Source organism: Erythrolamprus reginae, chromosome 3 (assembly GCF_031021105.1).
Source record: "Erythrolamprus reginae isolate rEryReg1 chromosome 3, rEryReg1.hap1, whole genome shotgun sequence".
NCBI classification, from domain to species: domain Eukaryota; kingdom Metazoa; phylum Chordata; class Lepidosauria; order Squamata; family Dipsadidae; genus Erythrolamprus; species Erythrolamprus reginae.
Window position 1 is genome coordinate 97696959 of NC_091952.1, and position 23247 is coordinate 97720205.

At 39.8% G+C, this 23247-nt stretch overlaps 1 protein-coding gene across 2 annotated transcripts in view; it reads left to right on the forward strand.

The window, feature by feature from the left end:
* Positions 1 to 23247, forward strand: part of LHX4 (LIM homeobox 4) — a 99309-nt gene that overhangs the window by 56277 nt on the left and 19785 nt on the right. For both annotated transcript variants that reach the window (XM_070748998.1, XM_070748999.1), the window contains exon 2: positions 7016 to 7187. In XM_070748998.1, the coding sequence (XP_070605099.1) occupies positions 7123 to 7187 (65 nt within the window). In that variant the 5' untranslated portion in view covers positions 7016 to 7122. The remainder of the gene's footprint in view (positions 1 to 7015; positions 7188 to 23247) is intronic.

The window sequence follows — 23247 nt, forward strand, 5'->3', positions numbered from 1 at the left end:
GGGATAAGAGACACTTTAAAAAAATCAGTGTGTGTGTGTAGCCATTATTTTTGTCTTCATAGCTGCAATCCCCAAATCTTCCATATTTTCGTTCAGACCAAGGCAACCCTCCCCCCCCATACCATTCCAGTAATGCCAATGGACAACTGAGGTCCAGAGATCTTGGTGTGGGATTGATCCCCGTGCTTGCTCTCTGGTGTGGGATTGATCCTCATGCTTGTTCCTGTTTTTCTTATTGCTGAAAATAAACTAGTGTTGAGAAAATTATATGTGGGGTAGAGAGCATGATCTGGTGGTGAACTGTATTTAATATGAAAACCGTGGAATAAGAGTCTATAGCATATTTGCATGTTTCTGAAAAAGGTCACTTTCCAATAGGCTCATGTTTGCATCCGGAGACAACTGTTTTAGGAATGGAAGCTTATATCATATCGGCATAATTTCCCCTTTATATATACAATTCTTTCTTAAATCATACTCTCCATGTCTCTCTTGCAGCTTTTTATTTTTTATTTATTTAAAAATAAATAAATAAGACTCGGGGCGGCTAACAGCAGTAAAAAAGACAAATATAACAAATTTAATATAAAAAGTAATTTTAAAAACCCCAATTTAAGAGACCAATCATACAAACAGACATACCATGCATAAATTTTATAAGCCTAGGGGGAAGGGAATATCTCAATTCCCCCATGCCTGACGACAGAGGTGGGTTTTAAGGAGCTTACGAAAGGCAAGGAGGGTGGGGGCAACCCTGATATCCGGAGGGAGTTGGTTCCAGAGGGTCGGGGCCACCACAGAGAAGGCTCTTCCCCTGGGTCCCACCAAACAACATTGTTTAGTCGACGGGAACCGGAGAAGGCCAACTCTGTGGGACCTAACCGGTCGCTGGGATTCGTGTGGCAGAAGACGGTCCCGGAGATATGTATGTACTTCATGTACATGTTTTATGTACTTCAAAACCTTGCATTAATATATAAGCAAGCCTATAGAGTAGATGTTGAAAATGCATAAAAGGCCTGGATTTTATTAGGCAGCCATTTTAGGGGAAGAAATTAATGGTAGGCGTTGGAAGACAGAGCAGAACTGAGAAAGAACACACTCTTTTAAGACAGCTTGCTAACCTCAGAAGAAATGCCCTCCTACCATCATTTCTGAAACCTGATATTAAATCCTGGTCTAGTCTGGTCTGTCCCTGGGATCCTGCTTTTTATTTCAGCCAGCCAAAGGAAGGTGAGGGGTGATGATGCTTTCACGATTCCACTTTCAGTCCTCTTGAGAATTAGATTTTTTTCCAGCAATAGAATATTCATCAGTAAATAAGCCAATCAGTGGTTCTGTTTCATCGGGATTTCAATACAAAAGCTTCAAAGATGGCCATCCAGAAGATTTGTAGGGGCATAAAAAGGCAACAAATTCTTCATATTTCCTGCCATTCCAAAACTGCCTCCTTTCCCTGAAAAAGAAAGAGGGAAAAGAGGGGGAAGGAATAGAAGGAAGCCTGTGATGCATAAACATCTCTTGAAATATTACACCATATCTGCTCTGTGGTTTGCTTCTTCAGAAATCAATCTTTTCTTCAGACACATATATTAGAATTTATGTGCATTGCTTTTACTGGGAAATCTCCCCTGGCAGACTTTACAACATCTTCCATTATTGGGAACTATAGGCAGATAGAAAGAGACATGAACTCACAGCTTTTTGCAGCTGTATACCCTACCTATTTCTCTTGCAGATAAATGACTCGTGTAGAGACAGAGTGCACAATCAGGCTATATTTCACTGGTCTGATTAATAAACCTGAACTTGGTCATGCAAGCAGGATAATGGTCAAAATTCAGCAAAATGGTACCTTCTGCCAGGCTTAGCGGCCCTTTGACCCCAACCGCATCTCATCCAGCACTCCACATCCTTGATTCTCCAGTCTTGGCCTCACATAAACAAAAAATTGGCAGTCCTGTCTATTTTTATTTATAACCATTGAAGAGCTATATTTAATTTATGCAGATGTCAGAAGAATACAAAGATTATACCAATTCTAGGAAACTGCAGAGTTTCTCTGACATATATGTTAGATATTGTAAGACTGAACTTAAACAGTGCTGGGTTTTATCTTGTCTCTAGTTTTCAAAGAACAAATATTTTTGATTGGTTAGTCATGTATTAACTATGTAGATTTTTGGCACTGATTTCAATCACGTGTGGAAATAAATCCTTCACAGTATCGAATGTATATGTACCAAAGCCCAAATAAAGGTTAAGAAGACTGGAACATCTTATGGAGGGAAAACCATCCATCCAATTTTTCTTTTCTTTTTTAAATTTTCTTTTTATTAATTTTTAACAAGTTTAATATACACACAACATAAAACAGTGCATAGTGAAATGTGCCCACCACCCAGACACACACATTCCCCACCACCAAATCGGGGGTGTTTCTTATATAGTCCACTTGACCCAAGAGCAATATATCTATTTACATATTATAGAGTGATTCCAATTTATTTCTTGTAGCTTGGTCTCGGATTCTGCTCATCATATATCGCCTTACCTTGTCCCACCATCCCTTCAGTTTCCCAATTCAGTTTCATAATCTGAATTTATCCTTTCATCCATAATTTCAAATTGAATATGGTCCACCATCTACCTATACCAATTTTGCATTGTCCATTTTGTCGCATCCTTCCAACCCAAAACTATTACTGCCTGAGTGCTTTCTATTGCTGCTTGTTTTATTTCTCTAAATTCTCCCATCGCATTACTTTTAACTAGTACTGCCATTTCCTTAGTCCATTGTATATTTAGCATTCTATTGATATCCTCTTTCACTTTTTGCCAAAATTCCTGCACTATCGGGCATTCCCAAAACATATGCATAAACACTCCTTTATCTTGATACCCATGCCAACAGTTACCCTTGACATTCTGCTGAAAGTGTGCGAGTTGAACGGGAGTAAAATACCACTTATGTAATATTTTCCTTCTCATTTCCCTGATTCTTGTATTTTAAATTTTCCTTATATTTTCTACTATATTTTCCATCTCTTGTACCTCTACTTGTATCTCATTTTGCCACCATTTAGTCAATCCTTCAATCGTGTCCCCGTCTGGCTGCACTAGCAATTTATATATATTGGTTGCTTGTGCCTCACTTTTTTCTCTTATTATTTTCATCCATCCAATTTTTCTAATCTCCAGCTATCCTGAATGCTGGATCTGTTTAAATATTAAGATCATTTATTTCACTGTACCTTGTTAAAATGTTTGATAAAGTGATGATCATGTGTACTGTTTTACATAGGACATTCCTTTATTTGAAGAGCTGTTGAGTAGAAGTCTGGTTTAAACATGAAGCATAATAAAACATGAAGTCATGAAAGTCACCATCCTTATTTGCTATATGGTGAAATGTACTGCATTTCTGTTGTAATATTATGTCCATTTTTAGCTTTTTCTTGGGAAAATATAGGTCACCTCACTAATTGCAGGATTTCTCAGGATGGGATCCAAACTTGGTGGGCTATTTTTTCCAAACCATTTCTTGCTAGTTTTTAGTGACAGAAATCAGCCAGATAGAAATTAGCAGGTGAAGTTTCCTGGGGTATAAAAATGATTGCAGTAGAACTTTCATTTATTAAATGTCTGGATTCCACAGTTTGACTCAAAGAATTTTGCCAAAAGGAATGGAGGGAGGGAGGGAGGGAGAATGTGTTGCATTTGGAAAGGATTTTAAAAGGAGGATGGTTAGTTGTTCTGCCGGGCTCTCTGGTAGGAGTCTCCCGAAAATTCAAGGGTACAAATTTCAGACACACACACTTTTTAAAATTCAAAACAATGTTCTTTATCACAAAATTCAAAATAAACTAAGCACTCTTTTTGTATTGCAAAGAGCACTGGTCCCAAAACAACCGGGTAGTCTGTACAATTTCCCTTAAGCAGTCCCTTAAGCAGTCATTTCCCTTAAGCAGTCCCTTAAGCAGCTGTGAAGAAACTTCACACCCCTTCTTCTTCCAACGAAGGGAGACACACACACACACACACACACACACGTTGCTCTGCTTTGGTTTCAAAGGCGTGAAAAATCAACAAACAAAGTCCAGAAAACAGCAACACAGGATTCCTGAAGAACTGCGATCAGATACTCTTCCACAATGGCCAAACCCACACGCTGCTATTTATAGCAGCAGCCCTAATTACTGGAGCCCCAGCCAAACACAGGTGGCCTCTCTTGTCTCTTGTAATATGTCCTTACTTGGTCTCTTCTACGCATAATTCTGTGCTTGCGTGGGTCCAAGACGTCTTCATCCGAATCAATGGAAGATAATGTGGATTTACTGCCTGGGCTGTGTGCCAAGCCCTCCTCTTCCAAGTCACTCCCACCTTCTTCTTCGTCCGAGGAAACTAAACTCTGAACTGACTCTGTCGGCAATAACACAGGCCTATGACATGTTGAAGATTCCCCTGCATCCACCTCCACATTCCCTGGGGCAGAAGCTGGGCCAGCACACCACAACAGTTAGTATAGTCACTACAACTAATTCTTCAAAGCAGAATGATCAACATGATAGAAAGAAGGAACAAAAAACCCTTATCAATTAATATAGGTGCATTCTGAAAGTAATGCAATTTTTTTTAAAAAAGTAATTTATTGAAGAGATTTGCACAAACACCCAAAATTCTTCAAAGTACTATCTTTGGGCCTCTACACATTTTTTCCAGCGACTCTGCCATGACTGGTACACGCCCTGGAAGGCATCATCGGGGCCATCTCGCAAGGTCTTTGTCACGGCTGATTGGATTTCTTCTGTGGACGAAAAACGCACCTGGCCACAATGCGCTATGAGTCCACGAGTTCCTGGCCAAACTCCAGGTGCCAATGCTGCCCCCCCCATAGTCCTGACGTTGCCCCAGCAGACTTCGTTTTGTTCCCAGCTCTGAAAGGAACCCATTTTTTGTCCATAGAAGAGATCCAATCAACCATGACGAAGACCTTGTGAGAGGTCCCCAAAGACGCCTTCCAGGGCGCGTACCAGTCATGGCAGAGTCGTTGGAAAAAATGTGTAGAGGCCCAAGGACAGTACTTTGAAGAATTTTAAGTGTTTGTGCAAATCTGTTCAATAAATTACTTTAAAAACAAATAATTGCATTACTTTAGGAGCACACCCTGTATTACATGCTCCCAAATTTGAAAACTTGACTGCAGAATTTGGGCTTTTCTAACTGCAGAGCCTAAAATGTTTAAAAATTACCAATGGTTTATGGATGAACAGATGATAGAACTTGTATTCGGTCTTAGTTTGGGTAAGGCTAAATGCAGGTAGTCCTCAACCTATGATAAAATTAAGCCCAACATTTATGTTGTTAAGTGAGACATTTGTTAAGTGTGTTTTGTCCCACTTTACCACTTTTCTTGCCAGAGTTAAGTGAATCCCTGCAGTTTATAATTTAGTATCCCAATTGAGTTTGCTTATCAGAAGGGGCAAAAGGTGATCAGATGACCTTGGGACACAGCAACGGTCTTAAATATGAACTAGAGGCCAATCATCTTAATTTTGATTACGTGATCATGGGGATGCTGCATAGGTCATAACTGTGGAAAATGGTCATAGACCACATTTTTCAGTGCCGTTGTAGCTTTGAATGCCCATGAAATGGACAGTTTGTAAGTGGAGGAGTACCGGCAAATGAATTTCAGGATGAATCTGGATTATAAAAGTTTCCAAGCTTTTTAAATGATACAAAACAAGCAAGATGTTGATTTTAAACAGGTCAGATTTGTTTGTAAAGTATAGAAACCTTTGAATCTTCTCCAGTCATAACATTATACTAACTAGAATCTACATGTTGCTTATATCCTAAGATTTTTATTAATATTGCTTCTTCATTGTTCATTTGACCCCTATGACAATCATTAAGTGTTGTACCACATGATTCTTGACAAATGTATATTTTATTTTATGTACGCTGAGAGCACATGCACCAAGACAAATTCCTTGTGTGTCCAATCACACTTGGCCAATAAAATTGTATTGTATTCTATTCTATTCTATTCTACATGGAAATGAGGGTGCTGGAGACGGTGGCATGGAATTGTTGCTGCTTAGAATTTAATGGCAGCAAGTGGAGTTGATAAAAGCTGGAGGAAACCTTTGCAGCCCCCCACCCCTACCAGTTAAAAATTGACATTCCATTCCATTCCATTCATGTTCAGGTTCCTGCAAGTTCCCCTCATTAGGGAAAAATGCGAGAAAGAGAATTTTAAGTTGGAAATAATAAAACAGGGTTAAACTAAATATAGAGTGCTGGTGAGACCACATTTGGAATACTGTGTTCAGTTCTGGAGACCTCACCTACAAAAAGATATTGACAAAATTGAACAGGTCCAAAGATGGGCTACAAGAATGGTGGAAGGTCTTAAGCATAAAACGTATCAGGAAAGACTTAATGAACTCAATCTGTATAGTCTGGAGGACAGAAGGAAAAGGGGAGACATGATCGAAACATTTAAATATGTTAAAGGGTTAAATAAGGTCCAGGAGGGAAGTGTTTTTAATAGGAAAGTGAACACAAGAACAAGGGGACACAATCTGAGGTTAGTTGGGGGAAAGATCAAAAGCAACGTGAGAAAATATTATTTTACTGAAAGAGTAGTAGATCCTTGGAACAAACTTCCAGCAGACGTGGTAGATAAATCCACAGTAACTGAATTTAAACATGCCTGGGATAAACATATATCCATCCTAAGATAAAATACAGAAAATAGTATAAGGGCAGACTAGATGGACCATGAGGTCTTTTTCTGCCGTCAGACTTCTATGTTTCTATGTAAACTTGCAATCTCATTCCCATGTGCTTCAAGTACCTCCTTCATATTTAGTTGTGCACAATTAAACCCTCCATCCCGTCCCATCCCCTCCACCAATCAGATGTGCCTGCTCGCCGCAGTCTTTTCATGCTTTGCAGAAATGTTTGTTGGTTGTTGCTGATATTGTTCTTGTTCTTCCTTTGCCAGAGATCCCCCAATGTGCTGGCTGCAACCAGCACATCTTGGATAAGTTCATTCTGAAAGTCCTTGATCGACACTGGCACGGCTCCTGCCTCAAGTGTGCAGATTGCCAGATGCAGCTGGCAGAACGTTGTTTTTCCAGATCTGGAAGTGTCTATTGCAAGGAAGACTTCTTCAAGTAGGTACAGAAGAGCTGTCCAAGATGCCTTGGAAGGCTTGCAGGACTACTGTCTGGCCAGGGGGGGAGGGCAATGGCCCGAAATGTTTTGGGAAGGTGGCAAGGGGGTAATTGAGGGATGGTATAATGGAGTTGTTAAAAGGCCCAGCTAAAAAGATGCTCATTTAAATGTCAGTGCAGTCCAAAAATGGAATTGCCTCTTGCAAATTATACTGAGTGATGACCGAGATCAGATTTACAAGATCTCTTGAAAATACTATTGCTATGAGATGTTTTTTCTTTTAAGGAAATTCATAATCTTTTATCCTGATGCTATGATGATTTCTATATGTAATGCTATCTTGGAAGGGTATTCTTAATGCAATATAACTTAGGATTTTAACCAAGAATACCTGTTCCTGTCTTATATTGGGAAGGTGGGGAAATGTATTTGATTTGGATCCTCTAGTCAACGTTTCCTTGGTGTTGGTCATTCAGGTTGTTAGTTCCATGTGCCTTTCAATTGAATTTTCTTGCTTTTTTTCTGTACTGATAGGAGGTCCCACAATCCTATTCCTTTAAGATAGAGTCCCTTAGGATGCTTGGACCATCTGCTTGGTCTTCTGGTGCTAATTCCTAAATAAGCCTGGAGCTGGGGAAGGGAGGAGAGGAGGAAGGCAGGGGAGAGACCAGGAATAACATTTGTTCATAAGTCACAAGCCCTGCATTAGAAGGGGAACGATAACTGTAAGGGAGAGTAAAATACTTGGAGCAAACATCCCGCCGGAAGAAAGCTTAATCCAAGACATCCTCCAGCATTTACCAACCCCTTTTGCAGTGAAAATGAATTCTTTGGAATTTAAAAATTTGTTAACCAAGCCCTGATTTACTTTGTGCAGCTGCTTTGCCCCCCCCAGGGAAAGTCTAGGCATGAGATGAGTTGGCTGGAAGAAGGGCATGGCCTCTGAGATCTGTGCCAAGGAACTCGGTGGCCTTGATAGTTTGGCAGGCAGCCAGGTTGCATCTAAGACTGGCATGAAAAAAAAAGTAGGTAAGGTATGTCCACTCTGGAATCAGTGGGGGAAAGGCCACCTAATCCACTTGGTTATTTTGATGGACAGTTCCAATTATTAACATTTTGGGTCTTGGTACACTATTTAGTATTTATTTGAATGTAAATTAACAGAAAATAAGTACTAGTTCACTAATTATTCCATCTGTAAAGTAAATACTGTAAATATTTCTAGCCTGCCGCTAGTAAATAACTATTTTTTTTCAGAATTAATTGTTTACAAAGGTTGTCTAGAGCTATTTGATTATTTTACAGAACTGCAGAAAAAAAATAACGTGCGTGCTTAGGTTTTGCTTTGTGTTTAGTGGGGCACTGCTATCAATCTGTCATAATCCAGATTATTTATTTGCATAATTTATATCCTGCCCAAGTATCCAAACCTTGAGCAGCTCACATAAAAACATCATAAATATCATAAAACAATCAATTTAAAACAACAGGAATCATTAAAGTAGCACAGCACATCTAACGAAGCAGCCCTCCTGAATTCTAAACGCACCAGCCCCATATACAAGGTTTTATAGCTCAAAACCAACATTGAGACATGGAGGCATCCTGGTAAAGCTATTGATACTTTCCCCCCTCTGTGCTGAAAGCTCAGTTGGACCTTAGAAAAACCCAGAATTCCATACTTACATGAACAGAACTCTTATAAAAATTGTGCATATGTTTGCATTGATCAGATATTCTTGCAAATGCTAATCTTGGGGAGGTCCAATGACTACATAGAAATGTTATTCTTCAGCATCAATATGCACCTGTGGCCAGAGTTTTCTTAAACCCTTTTCCTCTCTGTGATCACTCACAGTCACTAAAGAGAAAGACTTGCTTTTAAAAAACTGACAGTGAAGATGTTCAGGAAACTACCCAAAGCAAAACTTAGGCCAGTGATGGCAAACATTTTTTGGCTCATGTGCCAAAAGGGTGTGTGGACATGCGTCAGGGTGCATGCACATGCCCACACCATTCCCTCCCCTCACACATGCACACCTGCCATGCAGCCCTCTGTACATGTTCACAAGCCTGTCACCACACATGCACACAGGCCTCACCGAAGCTTGGAACATTGGAAAAAATGGCCCAACGGGCAAACCAGAAGTTTGGGAAACCTGACTTCCAGTTTTCCCATTGTGCTGGGTTTTTTTTTTGCATTTTGGGGCTTCAGGGAGGCCTCTGGAGGGCGAAACGGCCTTCCCCAAGGTGGAAAAATCAGCTGGAGCTGACATAAGGCAATGCCTCGCATACCCTCCGATATGGCTCTGCATGGCACCTGTGGCATGTGTGTCATAGGTTCACCATCACTGGTCTAGGTTTTTGGGTGATGATTCACTGTATCGTAGAAACAGAAACATGGAAGACTGACGGCAGAAAAAGACCTCATGATCCATCTAGTCTGCCCTTATACTATTTTTTGTATTTAATCTTAGGGTGGGTATATGTTTATCCCAGGCATCTTTAAATTCAGTTACTGTGGATTTACCAACCATGTCTGCTGGAAGTTTGTTCCAAGGATCTACTACTCTTTCAGTAAAATAATATTTTCTCATGTTCTCATGTTTTGATCTTTCCCCCAACTAACTTCAGATTGTGTCCTCTTGTTCTTGTGTTCACTTTCCTATTAAAAACAATTCCCTCCTGAACCTTATTTAACCCTTTAACATATTTAAATATTTCAATCATGTCCCCCCCTTTCCTTCTGTCCTCCAGACTATACAGATTGAGTTCATGAAGTCTTTCCTGATACGTTTTATGCTTAAGACCTTCCACCATTCTTGTAGCCCGTCTTTGGACCCGTTCAATTTTGTCAATGTCTTTTTGTAGGTGAGGTCTCCAGAACTGAACACAGTATTCCAAATGTGGTCTCACCAGCGCTCTATATAGCGGGATCACAATCTCCCTCTTCTTGCTTGTTATACCTCTAGCTATGCAGCCAAGCATCCTACTTGCTTTTCCTACCGCCCGACCACACTGCTCACCCATTTTGAGACTGTCAGAAATCAGTACCCCTAAATCCTTCCCTCTGGAAGTCTCCCACTTGCCCAACTTTCTCCAGATATGAATCTAGAAACGGAAATGCTCTTGTAAAGTAGATTCCCAAGTACACAAAAAATACAGATTGCTGGTCAGATGATTTATATATGTAGGGTAGAATCAGCCCAGCTCGGTACACAGGTGAAAGGAAAGCATAGCCTAGGAAATGATGGCCCCTTCTCTCTTTTCCATTATTTGGCTGTATTGCTTGATATCAAAAGCATCTGCCTAATAAGCTTTCCTCCCCCCCTTGGCAGGCATTAGCAAGGGAAGAGCATGTGACTGAGCAGATGCTGATTGCAGAGATCCTTTGAAGTCACCATGTAGAGCTGGTGGTTGAATGTATGCAGGGGATTAGAGAAAAGAGAGAGAGAGAGACAGGGAGAGTAATAATTTTCTGCAGATTTATAGTGTGTCATGATGATGATGATGATGATGATGATGATGATGTCAAGATGCAGCTGTTATATGTTTGTTTTATGTAAATTTCTTTTAAAAATCAATAAAACTTTATTTTTTTTAAAAAAAAGATGCAGCTTTTAGAGTTGTTGAAGGGATGGTGACAATAACAAAGAAGGTATTCCTAATTTGACTGATTAGCTTGATTAATATGGTTAAACATGAGGTGGCAGCATCCAGAAATGGGAAACTAAGCATAGGAGGTAGGCTAGTATTATTTGGGAGTTCTCTCTTACAACCTTTTTACTACCTGTGTATCCACTTATTAACTGCAGAGGGTCTTGCAACTACCAGTAGCAGCATAAAGGCATGCCATCACTCCCACCCTATTTCATTCTGTTGGCACTGTGTAGACCAGGGCCAACAATTTGGCAAGGAGTGGGAAGAAGATTGTACATGAAAAATGTCTTAATGGAAATGCTGTTTTGCAGTTACGAGCCTGTTGGATGCACTGCAAGCAAAGGGTAGATTACCCTAGAAGAGTAGAGGAGATCTCCAGAAGGAAGATTAAAAAAAAAACACAAGTGAAAAAAGAGAATGAGGTGTGTTACATACTGTTATGTACTAAATTTGCAGAGCCACCACTGATTGGCCAATATAGTGGCGCAGAAATAAACTGCCCTCACTGGCCGGCCAGTTTCAGGGAAGCCCTTAAAAGTGGCTTCCCTGCAGCTTGCTGCCAGTCTGTTTCTAGTAGGAGCTGATTCTCAGTAAAGGTGCTGAACTGTTCTACATCTCAACTCTTCATTCCTGTGCAAATCTAGCAGGGGTGTGTGTGCTTTCCCCCTTGATTTAGGGATCCTGGTGGTAAATAAACAGGATGTACAATTTATGTAGTGTTTGACAATGGAGCTGGTCTTGGGTTTGTGAGCTGAATCCCCCAGAGATTTTCTAAGCAGAAATTCTTGTAGCTTTTGGATTATTTACTCATCAAGCCTGCTGCCAACCCAAAGGGGGAGTTCTAACAGTGGACCTCCCTCCCTTTTAGGCGATCTAAGTAAGCCACTCTTACCTTTGCTCCCTCATTCCATAATGTGCTCATTATGTTCCTCTGCTAAGCTATAGCATTTGCAATAAATCATCAAGCCATTATTTTCCTCTTCCTTGGTCAAATTTCTAAACGGCTTCTCAGCTTTTGCATCACATGGGCACAGCATCCAATTTGGCATTTCTTGCATAAAACTACATGGCTTACTTCTTCATCTCTTGTTCATGAATAGTCTTGCTGTCATGAGGAAAAGGGTGGGGGGTGAGGTGTCTCTGCTAGTTCCAAATACAATCCATTTCCTCCTTCTCATTCCTCCTTGTCTCATTCTGCCCTGCCCAAAGTTGGGGTTTTACATATGTTTCTGTCTCTTCCTCTAATAGATTCTCATTACAGTATTATTTTTATTTCTCCTATATATTTTGTCCATGTTTGGTCTCACTCTGGTCAAAGTCTTGCTTGCATCAATCAGTATCTCTAGGTTTGAGTGGACCCACAACTCCACATTTGAAAGTTTCTTTTTCAAATGTGTTAAGTTTTATTTCTCCTTGTCAGTTCTATGGATCACCTCTCCTTTTGAATATAAGTTAAAATAACTCAATTTATATTCTACAAATAAAAGAACACTTTTCCAACAGTGACCAGTATACGTCCTTACAAAGATTATCATAATGATGGGATCCCCAATTATAACTTTAAAAAACATTTTAAAAGCCAACTACGATCTCATAGACACTGACCTCTCATCTCTTGATTGGCAAATTCTTTGTCCTGGCTGTAATACTACTGAAGATCATTATAACATTTTTTTTGCTTGAAGTCAAAAGAATAATTGAACGATATGTATCGCTTATAACCCCTAAAACCAGAAATTTCCCCCCCATAACAATAAGAAATCTTCAATCCCCCCCCAAAAAAGCTCATTGGTGGGGAAAAAAACCTGGCTACATGGTTAATTTTAAAAGCCACTACAAAACCTTTTGCCACAAGATAAAGACTGAATGCACCAATTACCACAGCAAACAAGAGGAAAATATTCCACCTACACCTTCTATAATTTTGTAAACAATAAAGACTCGAGATCCACCCAATGCCCCCAAAAGACCTAACGATAAAGACTGTAATTTGACCTGATGGATTATGTGCCTACTTCTTTAAAAAAAATCCACTGCCATAGCAGAACCTCTAAGCATAATCTATCTTTCATGACCAGCTCCTTACCCAACCTATGGTCTTTCCTATCTTCAAAAAAGGAGACCTCAGCCTAGTTGAAAACTACAGACCAATCTCATTGCGTTGTGTCACCTGCAAAGTCATGGAATCAATAATAAACCAATCCATTACCCTCCACTTAAGAGTCAAACAACCTAATCTCTAATAACAATTTGGTTTCACAAAAAAATTGTCCTGTAATCTGCAACTCCTACATGGCAAAAACATACAATTCGACCAGGACAAAGCAATAGACACAATTTACATAGATTTCTGTAAAGCTTTTCATTCAGTGGCACACAACAACCTACTTCTAAAACTAAATTCTTATCACTTCCCGAATCCTACATAAGTGGATAACTGTATTCCTGTCAAGCAGACAACAAGTAGTTAAGATAGGGAGCACATGATCAAACCCTGTACCTGTTTACAGCGGTGTCCCCCAAGGCAGCATTTTAGGACCTACACTCTTTATACTTTACATATATGACCTTATAATAAATGCTTATTATAAGCAACTGCATTCTCTTTGCCAATGATGTAAAACTATTCAACATCACAGACAATACTGCTGCCCCACAAAAAGATCTTGACTATGTGTCAGAATGATCAAACAATTGGCAACTCTAAATCTCAACCAACAAATGCTCTTTCTTGGCAAAAAAATGAGAACACAATATACAAGCTGGGCAACATGACCTCATAGACGACCCACACTCTAATGATCTAAGTGCCAAAGCTCACTGTAACAATATTGCCAAGAGTTGTAAACCTAAACTTGCACAGCTTTTTCTCTGGTAATATTGTACCTCTAACTGCAGCATACAAAACATTTGCTAGACCAATTCTCGAAGACAGCTCATCTGTCTGGAACCCGCACTGCATATCAGACATAAAGACAACTGAGAGAGTCCATAGATATTTCACAAGAAGAGTTCTCCATTCCTCTGCTTGCGACAGAATACTGCCAGGCTGCAAATTCTGGGTTTAGACAACTTAGAAGTACGCTGCCTTCGGTCTGACCTAAGCAAAGTACATAAAATTATCTGTCACAACATCCTACCTGTCAATGACTACTTCAGCTTCAACTGCAATAGTACACAAGCACACAATAGATATAGTACAAACTTAAGGTAAACCACTCCAAACATGACTGCAGAAAATACAACTGCCGCACGAATCCCAGCGACCGTTTAGGTCCCACAGAGTTGGCCTTCTCCGGGTCCCATCGACGAAACAATGTCGTCTGGTGGGACCCAGGGGAAGAGCCTTCTCTGTGGCAGCCCTGACCCTATGGAATCAACTTCCCCCGGAGATTAGGATTGCCCCCACCCTCCTTGCCTTTTGCAGACTCCTTAAAACCCACCTCTGCCGTCAGGCATGGGGAAATTGATTCCCCTGGGCCGTTTCCGTTTTATGTATGGTTTGTCTGAGATGTATGACTGTTTTGTTGTTGTGAGCCGCTCCGAGTCTTCAGAGAGGGGCGGCATACAAATCTAATAAATAATAATAATAATAATAATAATAATAATAATGCCTGGAATGCACTACCTGACTCTGTGGTTTCACCCCCAACACCCCATAACTTTAGCCTTAGACTTTCTACTGTTGACCTCACCTCATTCCTAAGAGGTCTGTAAGGGCATGCATAAGTGCACCAACATGCCTACCCTCCCTGTCCTGCTGTCCCCATTTATTCATATCCATTTTCTGTATTTATAATCATGTTTATATGTGTTAAGCTTGACAAATTAAAAAAACAAGGCCCCAATTCATATATCTTTGTAGGATTTTCTATGGTCTGATAAAAAAACTACCTTATTCCCACCTGTAATTCCAATATTTATTTCTCCTGTTTTTCCAGTGTTCTGCCTCCCCGGGTACCCAAATTCTTAACATCCAACTTATTTCCTTGCTTTTCGTAACAATCCTGAAATGAGTGAAATGGCCCCAATTTCAGTCATTTCCCCCAACTTTACTACAACTCCTTGGTTAGATTCATTGTTACTACATACATACTTAGTTATTTACTTATTTATTGACTACTTAATGACAAAACACTATCGGCCTTGAGTTCAAAGAAAAGATAGACATGAATAAAAGAGGGAGAAATGGAAATCGGACCGCTCTGCAAATTCACCTCCCCCTCCCTTAAAGGAATCTCACTTCCAGACAATAATTCTCTAAATCCATGCCTGTTTCTCCTTAAATGATTCCAAAATGGCTGTCCCTGTAACATGTGCAGCCTTCACGTCTATCTGCAGGGGTCTTCCATAAAATGTCTTTACATGTGGCTGCAGGTAATACTTTTCTCTGGGAATCTATAGGTTTTTAATCCAGCAGTTAATATCCGACTCATTTTATCAGTTATTTGGATCTCTCTGGAGAGTGGGATTGGAAGTAAAAAAAGTGGCTGCTTGATTTGCTGAGTATAACTGCATGTTTCCTTTTAGTTAAAACCTCCCTAATGGCATTACATAAGCCAGTTTTAAAGGAAGTAATGGCTCTCGTGTGGGCACCAGTCAGCATAAGCTTTAGAGCCAATTCCGTATTTAATTCAATGGAATAATATTGTTGGACAAATAAGCATTAAATTGTCATGAAAAATGAAATGTATATATGAAAGAGAAAATGGTTAAAGCTGAGGAACTTTTCTTACAAATACAATTCTATTGGTACAACTATTGCTGAAATGTTCCCTTTACCTGGTTCATCTTGTCAAGCTTTCTCCTACATAATATCTGGCTATTTCCTGACCTCATGTATAGCAATACAATATTACTTCTGATTTAATATTCTTCAGCAGATATGGAAAGCAGATATAGGATCCTTCTTCCCTATAGTTGTTCTGTCGGGCTCTCTGGTAGAATCCTCCCAAAAATTCACAGGTACCAATTTCAGACACACACACGTTTGAAAATTCAAAATAATGTTCTTTATAATGAAAATTCACTTAAACCAAGCCCTCTTTTGGTATAGCCAAGAGCACTCATCTCCAAACAAACTGGTACTTTGTACAAGTCCCTTATCAGTTCTGTGATACTTAGCTTGCAGCTGTGAGGCAATTCACAGTCCTTCTTCTTTCACAAAGTGAAACACACTTTGCTCTGGTTTAGTTTCAAAGCGGGGGAAAATCAGCACACAAAAAGTCAAAGTTAGTAAAATAGTCAGGAAACACAACGATCAGATAATCCTCCACAATGGCCAAACCCACATTCTGCTATTTATAGCAGCCTCACTAATTACCACAGCCCCACTCAACCACAGGTGGCCTCATTTTCTTTGATAATAATCTCTCAGTTGTTGTTGCCTATGCATCGCTCTCAGCATGCGTGGCTGTATCATTAACTCTTGTTCTGAATCCAAGGAGGAGCTAGATAATTGATCTCCTTCTGAGCTGTCTGCCACACTCTCCTCCTCCCTGTCACTCATGTCTTCTTGGTCAGAGGAGCCTTCATCAGCAGATTCCACCGGGGGCAAAACAGGCCTGCAGCATGTGGATGTCTCCCCCACATCCACGGTCCTTGGGGCAGGAGCAGGGCCAGAGCTAACCACAACAATAGTGATAGAATCTATCCTTGTGACGTGGGTCCTTTTGAATTTTGCAGTACAAATTGCTTTATTGTCCCTTTTCTAAGGACCTAATATTACCTCTGATATTGTTGGGACCTGATGAATTTTTCATTGCCCGTTGAGGGTATGAAAATGTTTTGAATTTAGTTTTGAATGTAAATGCTCTATTTGAGTTTGAAGCAGTATGGGTTATTTGAATAATCTTCAAAGCATTTCAGTCTTGAAGCAACTGCTTGAGACGCAAAACACTTCCAGACAGTGTTTGGAATGCAAAATTATTGTTCCAAGGTGCAAAATGGGGCATTATAAATTCAAAACTGTTTGAAACTAGAGCATTTTGTACATCATTCTCTGATTCCTTATGAATAACTGAAAACCAAATACCATATCACACTCCAAACCACTAGGTTTTCTTAGTCCAAATAGGTTTCATTACTTATTTGTTAGCAAGTAAAGTTGTTGTTAGTCACGAATTGTGTCTGACCCATTGTGACCCCATGGATATCATTTCACCAGGTCTTCCTGTCTTCTACCATCCTCAAGAGTCCATTTAATCTCATGCCTACTGCTTCAGTGACTCCATCCAGCCACCTCATTCTCTGTGTCCCTTTCTTCTTTTTCCCTCAATCTTTCCCAGCATTAGGCTCTTCTCCAGTGAGTCCTTCCTTCTCATAAGGTGGCCAAAGTATTTGAGTTTCATCTTCAGGATCTGGTCTTATAAAGAGCAGTCAGGGTTGATCTCTTCTAGGACTGTCTGATTTGAGTCAATGGACTCGCAGTAGTCTTCTCCAGCACCATAGTTCAAAGACCTCAATTTTTTGGTGCTCTTTATGGTCTAACTTTCATAGCCATACATTGCAACTGGGAAAACCATAGCCTTGACTATATGCACTTTTGTTGGAAGGGCAATGTCTCTGCTTTTTAGTATGCTGTCTAGTATGCTGTCTTTTTGGTATGCAAGTAAAGTATGGCTGCATATATGTCAGAAATCAGAATCTCCTGCTTATAATATCTTTCACCATAATGTTGATAACACATATCCTGAAACAAATGTATTCAACTTAATCCACCACTTGCAGTAAAACTGCTTTGCATTTTTTTGCATCCTATATTAATTCATACCTTGCACAAATGACAGGTTTATCCCTGCAAAGCAACTTAAATAGCTAAAGGATGCGTATATGTGGTTTTCTTGTTCATTTATTAAAAATATTTTTAAAGATGAGGGTTAAAGGTGGGACTTTCTGCACAGCAGGCATTTTCCTTGCCACAGAATGAGAATAGGCTATTCTGTTCGCAAACAAAAATGCAATAAAAGATGTATATTAAGGAGATCTTATATATCACAGTGGATGTGTTGCATGCTTATAGCATCAGGACGAAAGAGAGATTGTGCAAATTTATCCCCACATACTTTACCATATCAAATGACAGACGTTACAATTAATCATGTGCATTTTTCATGATGGGCAACCTCTCTTCCAACACCCTAAAATTCAGAAACAAAATGGTTGATTTTTTCCAAGATGCAATCCATACTTTTTAAATATCAGTTTTATTATATGATAGACAATACACATGAACAAATATATGAAGAAAAGTTAACAATTTCCCACTTCGTTAAAGACAAGGACAGGTGTGGGAACCAGAAGGAATGGGATGCAAACTGCTCCTATTCCAGCAACAAAGCCCCACAAAATAGCTTAAAATATACCCAGATTTTTAAATATTTTGTTTGGGGGAAATTGCTAATGGTGGAAATGAGAATGGTTTTCTTCCAAGATTCCTCTTGCTCCCATTCCCACTGCTAAAAGACTAATGGAATAGGGAATGAAAACCCCCAGTATACCCTGAACCTTGTATTAAAACAAAGGTCACTGAAAAGACCCTTGCATTTGAAATGAGTTGTGGTCCCCAAGTCAGGAAGTTGCATGCCCTTGATGTAGAAAAGTATATAAAATTCTGTTTATAATGGCGTAATTGAGGAAGTGATACAGCTGCTTCTCCTGGCTTACAATCACAATGTTTGGTTCAGGGGCAAATTCAACTCAAATGAACAAATTAGCCTCACTTAGACATTTTCAGAACTGAATATCATCCTGTCACCACTTTTCTGTAATAAGGATTTGCCTTCTATTTCTAGATGATTTCTCTAGAGTAGGCTTTCTTTATTATGAGACATTCTGCAGAGCTTGGGTTTTAGTTTCATTAGTTCTCAACTAGTATGGAAATGGAAGCCCAACATATCTCACATAATTATTATTTTTTTGGGGGGGGGGAAACTGTTTTAGAAAGGTTTTCATACTGATAGCATTATATACAGCTGTGGCAGCATCTCAAACAATGGCCAAGTTTTAGAGGTCAGCAGAAGTGGAAGTTATGTCCAGTGGTCTTCACAGTACTGACATTTCCCTATAAAAGGTGTTCTATGCTCAGATGCTTGACTTGTGTGTAGCTTATTAGAGTTAGTATTTATGTGCTATTTTCAAAATGAATTCAGATTTCTGAAGTTCTTAAGTAGGATGCTTGGCTGCATAGCTAGAGGTATAACAAGCAGAAAGAGGGAGATTGTGATCCCCTCATATAGAGCGCTGGTGAGACCACATTTGGAATACTGTGTTCAGTTCTGGAGACCTCACCTACAAAAAGATATTGACAAAATTGAACGGGTCCAAAGATGGGCTATAAGAATGGTGGAAGGTCTTAAGCATAAAACGTATCAGGAAAGACTTAATGAACTCAATCTTTATAGTCTGGAGGACAGAAGGAAAAGGGGGGACATGATCGAAACATTTAAATATGTTAAAGGGTTTAATAAGGTTCAGGAGGGAAGTGTTTTTAATAGGAAAGTGAACACAAGAACAAGGGGACACAATCTGAAGTTAGTTGGGGGAAAGATCAAAAGCAACGTGAGAAAATATTATTTTACTGAAAGAGTAGTAGATCCTTGGAACAAACTTCCAGCAGACGTGGTTGGTAAATCCACAGTAACTGAATTTAAACATGCCTGGGATAAACATATATCCACGGTAAGATAAAATACAGGAAATAGTATAAGGGCAGACAAGATGGACCATGAGGTCTTTTTCTGCCGTCAGTCTTCTATGTTTCTATGTTTCTATGACTATATCTGAGAGTAGATTTGCCAGGCTGATATAGCTGTTTTCAATTATATTCATTAATCTCTTCAGCCTGCTGGGCTTTACAGCAAACCAAATCAAAAGTTTTTGTAGAATTTTTAAAATTTGTTTTACATTAACATCTGCAGTGGTGTGTGGGAATGATCTTGGGAGAGAGGAAGAAGAGGCACAGATTGAATAACATGTAAAAGATTTCTCAATCCACAAAAGGTGAGGAGAGGATATGTGAAGTGACCCTCTCTAGTTTCTTCTAGTTATTGTAACCTTACAATAAGGATAAAAGCAAATACATATGGTGGTGCTTCTTGGGTGGACTATCTTGAAGGGTTAATCCTCATACACAGTGTTTCAAGAAAGTGAGCAAAGCATAGTTCCCTGTCCTGAAGGATTTGCAGTTTAAATCAGACATGAAATGGAAAGAAAAACGAGAGGAAATGAAATGTAATGATCCCAAGGGATGAATTTAAGCTTCTGGTATATCTCCTATATTATATGTATATCAGCAGTATGGTTAGAGCTAAATGCTTTGTGAAGAATCCTTTTGAGCAACACAACTGAAACAGTATATCGGATCCCCTGCAAATTCTTTGGCTGCTAATCATTAGTGTTACAGCTAACCATTCCCTTTCAGGGGCCTGGCTATTACTATATTACCCAGAGGGGTATTTGTTGGGGGAGGAATTGAATGATTTTTCCATGTTAATGTGTTTATGCCACCATATATCCTATTATTAATTTGCCTTTTAAAAATGGATTGATGTGATGTCCAGCGGTTGCTGCTCCTGCCCAAAATAACAAATGGCATTATTTACTTAGCCACATTTTCTGATGGTTGATAGGCTCTGACAGATGCCATTAAAATACATGTTTTTTACAAGAGCAGAACATTTTTCACACCATGTGAATGGAAGCAAAAAAATGTATTAAAATGTAATCATGGTGCCTGGAGTTTCTGGCTACCCAGGTGGGAAGGACTGTACTAAATCAGTGGGACTGAGGCTTAGATGAGGAAATAGATATTGGACGATGGAAAGTCCAGTTGGATGCCCCTATTTGTAAAAAATAAAAGGTCTTAATTGTGAATAGAGAATAATGTGAAACTTGAAAAATGTTAGCTGCCTTTGGTTTCAGGACAATGGACAGCAACCCAGCAGCAGTGACAGTACTGTACTGCATTTATTTATTTTTTTAAAAGGTGATATCAATTGTCTTAATATCAGTTTGCTGTTGTCTCTTCACATGCTTTAGCTTGATGGAAAATAGCTGGCTTTAGAAAATAAGACAAATTTATTAAAGAAAAAGGAAAACATATCTTATGGGCATAAACAAAAAGTATGCCAAGTGTCTGGATTAATGCCATTGTTGCTGATGCTTTTGATGGGTCTTGCCTGAGAGATCAGGGGATTTTTATTTTTGCTTGTGCAAAAAAGCTGCTACGATAATCTCTCATATCATGATCTTATCATTCAATCAGCTGCATATTTCCTTTGCCTGACAGTGAGAGCAAGGTAACTTCTGTGTTCTTGTGCACATTGGGTTAGATCCAAACAGGCTGTTTCTAGAAAGGAAGGCACTCAGATCCAGTAGAGGTTCTTTGCTGGAAGAACAACAGGACAGCATTCCTTGCCAATTTATCTACTTTGCTCAGCACAACACAAAGGCAACTCCACTACACATTGATTGATTGATTGAAAAGTGCCATCTAGTCATTTTTTTTGCTCCTAGCAACCATATATATAGACCGTCTCCATGCCAACCTGATCATTCAATTCTTCCAACACTGCACTCACTGCCATTGTTTATTTATTTGTTTGTTTGTTGGTTTAATTCGACTTCTATGCCACCCAATCTTGAAGAACACAGGGCGGCTTACAATGACATACAAATACAAATACAATACAATGAAATTGTTCATCCTCCTTGCTGTTGGTCACCCTCTTCCCTTTCCTTCCACCTTTGCTAGCATTAGATTCTTCTTCTGTTTGGAACATGTTATATGAAGACTTAACTCTCTGGAGTTAGTCTTCATATAATATCACCCAAATAGAATAATTTGAACCCTCCTGTCTTGAGTAAATAAAATTGGGTTGGTTTGTTTCATGATTGATTTGATTATTTTCTTGGCTGTACACAATATTCCCTAACCCTAAAATTCAAAAACTGAGAGATAATCCACACATCTTTATAATTTGCATTATGGAGTAACTTTAAAATCCATTATCATGACAGCAAATGAAGACATCTATGTAGTATTAAAACTTTCATTGCCATAACCTTTAACTGGACAAAATGGTCCATCAAAGGGAAGCAAGTTATCACAAATAGACTAACTTAAGGAATGCATCCAAAATATGGGTTTCATGACTGGGTTTCATGGGAATAAAATTTGGGGAAGGTTTTGGTGTTTCAGTTCTGTTAGGCTGCTGTTGTGGTCATGGGATGCTCATTTTTGAGGTCCCAGGTTCCCAGCTATTTACTTGCAATCCTTTGGTCATTCCTCCAGCTAGCAACAGGAAGAAGAGAGAAGATAAGGAAGGGGAAGAAAGAAGGAAAGCAGGAAGAAGGGAGGGAAGGAAGGAACGGGAAGGAAAGAATGAAGGGAGGCAGAGAAAAAGGAAGGGAGGAAGGATAGAAAAAAGGAAATAACAGTGAAGGAGGAAGGAAAGGATAGGAATGGAGAAAGGAAACAATAAGAAGAAAGGAAGAGGAAGGGAGGAGGAAGATTTCTGAGGCTTCCTATCATCTTACCACAAGGAAGTTGTCTAGTTTACCAACATCCCTGTTTCCCTCCAAATAAGCCCAATTGGGCTTTTGAGTGTATGGCAATAAGGCCAAGCACTTATTTCAGGATTCAAAAAAATATAAGACAGGGTCTTATTTTTGGTGAAACCCAGTAGCTACTCTAATAGAAATATTAAATGCAACCGTAGGTCTATATTCACCTAAGGCTGTTCAGTTTTGGAAGTCATTGCCAGAGAATTGAGAGGCCAGGCGAACTAACGCCCGACTGACAGTTGCTGAAGGTGGGAAGCAGCTCGGCACCTCCTATCAGCTGGAAGTGCCCAGAATGCTCAACGGGCCGCTTGGGTCTCTGGGAAGGTGTGGGCGGGGCTAGGGCCCTATATCAGGGGCGACTCACTTCCTACACTTCCCTTTCGATGCCGAGCTCACTCCCCTGCAGACACCCACCCACCCTCCACTCAATCCAGGGTGTTTCTGGAAAGGCTGCCCAAGTGGGGGCTGAGTAGAAATTTTTGGCAATCTTAGAACACTTATTCCAGATTGTTTTTTCACCTACTCCATCCTGGATGAGTGTGATCGAATTGTGGTTATGGGGTGCATCTGTTTGCAAGTAGGCCTTTGTTGCAACATTCAGGTTTATATTTGGTCACTGTATGGCAGAAACGGGGTGGAATGGGGTAGCAGTAGCAACTGCGTGTTCTCCCTTGGGCCTCTTTTGGAAGATGATGGGCTCACCCGTTACACAACTCATGCTGCCTAGGCAGCTAGTGGGGCTCACCTATGTCATTTCTGGTTCCCGGTCATGGGGGGTGGGTGAGCCCTCCTGCACACTTGTGCATGGCTTTTATGGCTGGGTGCAGGCAGGGC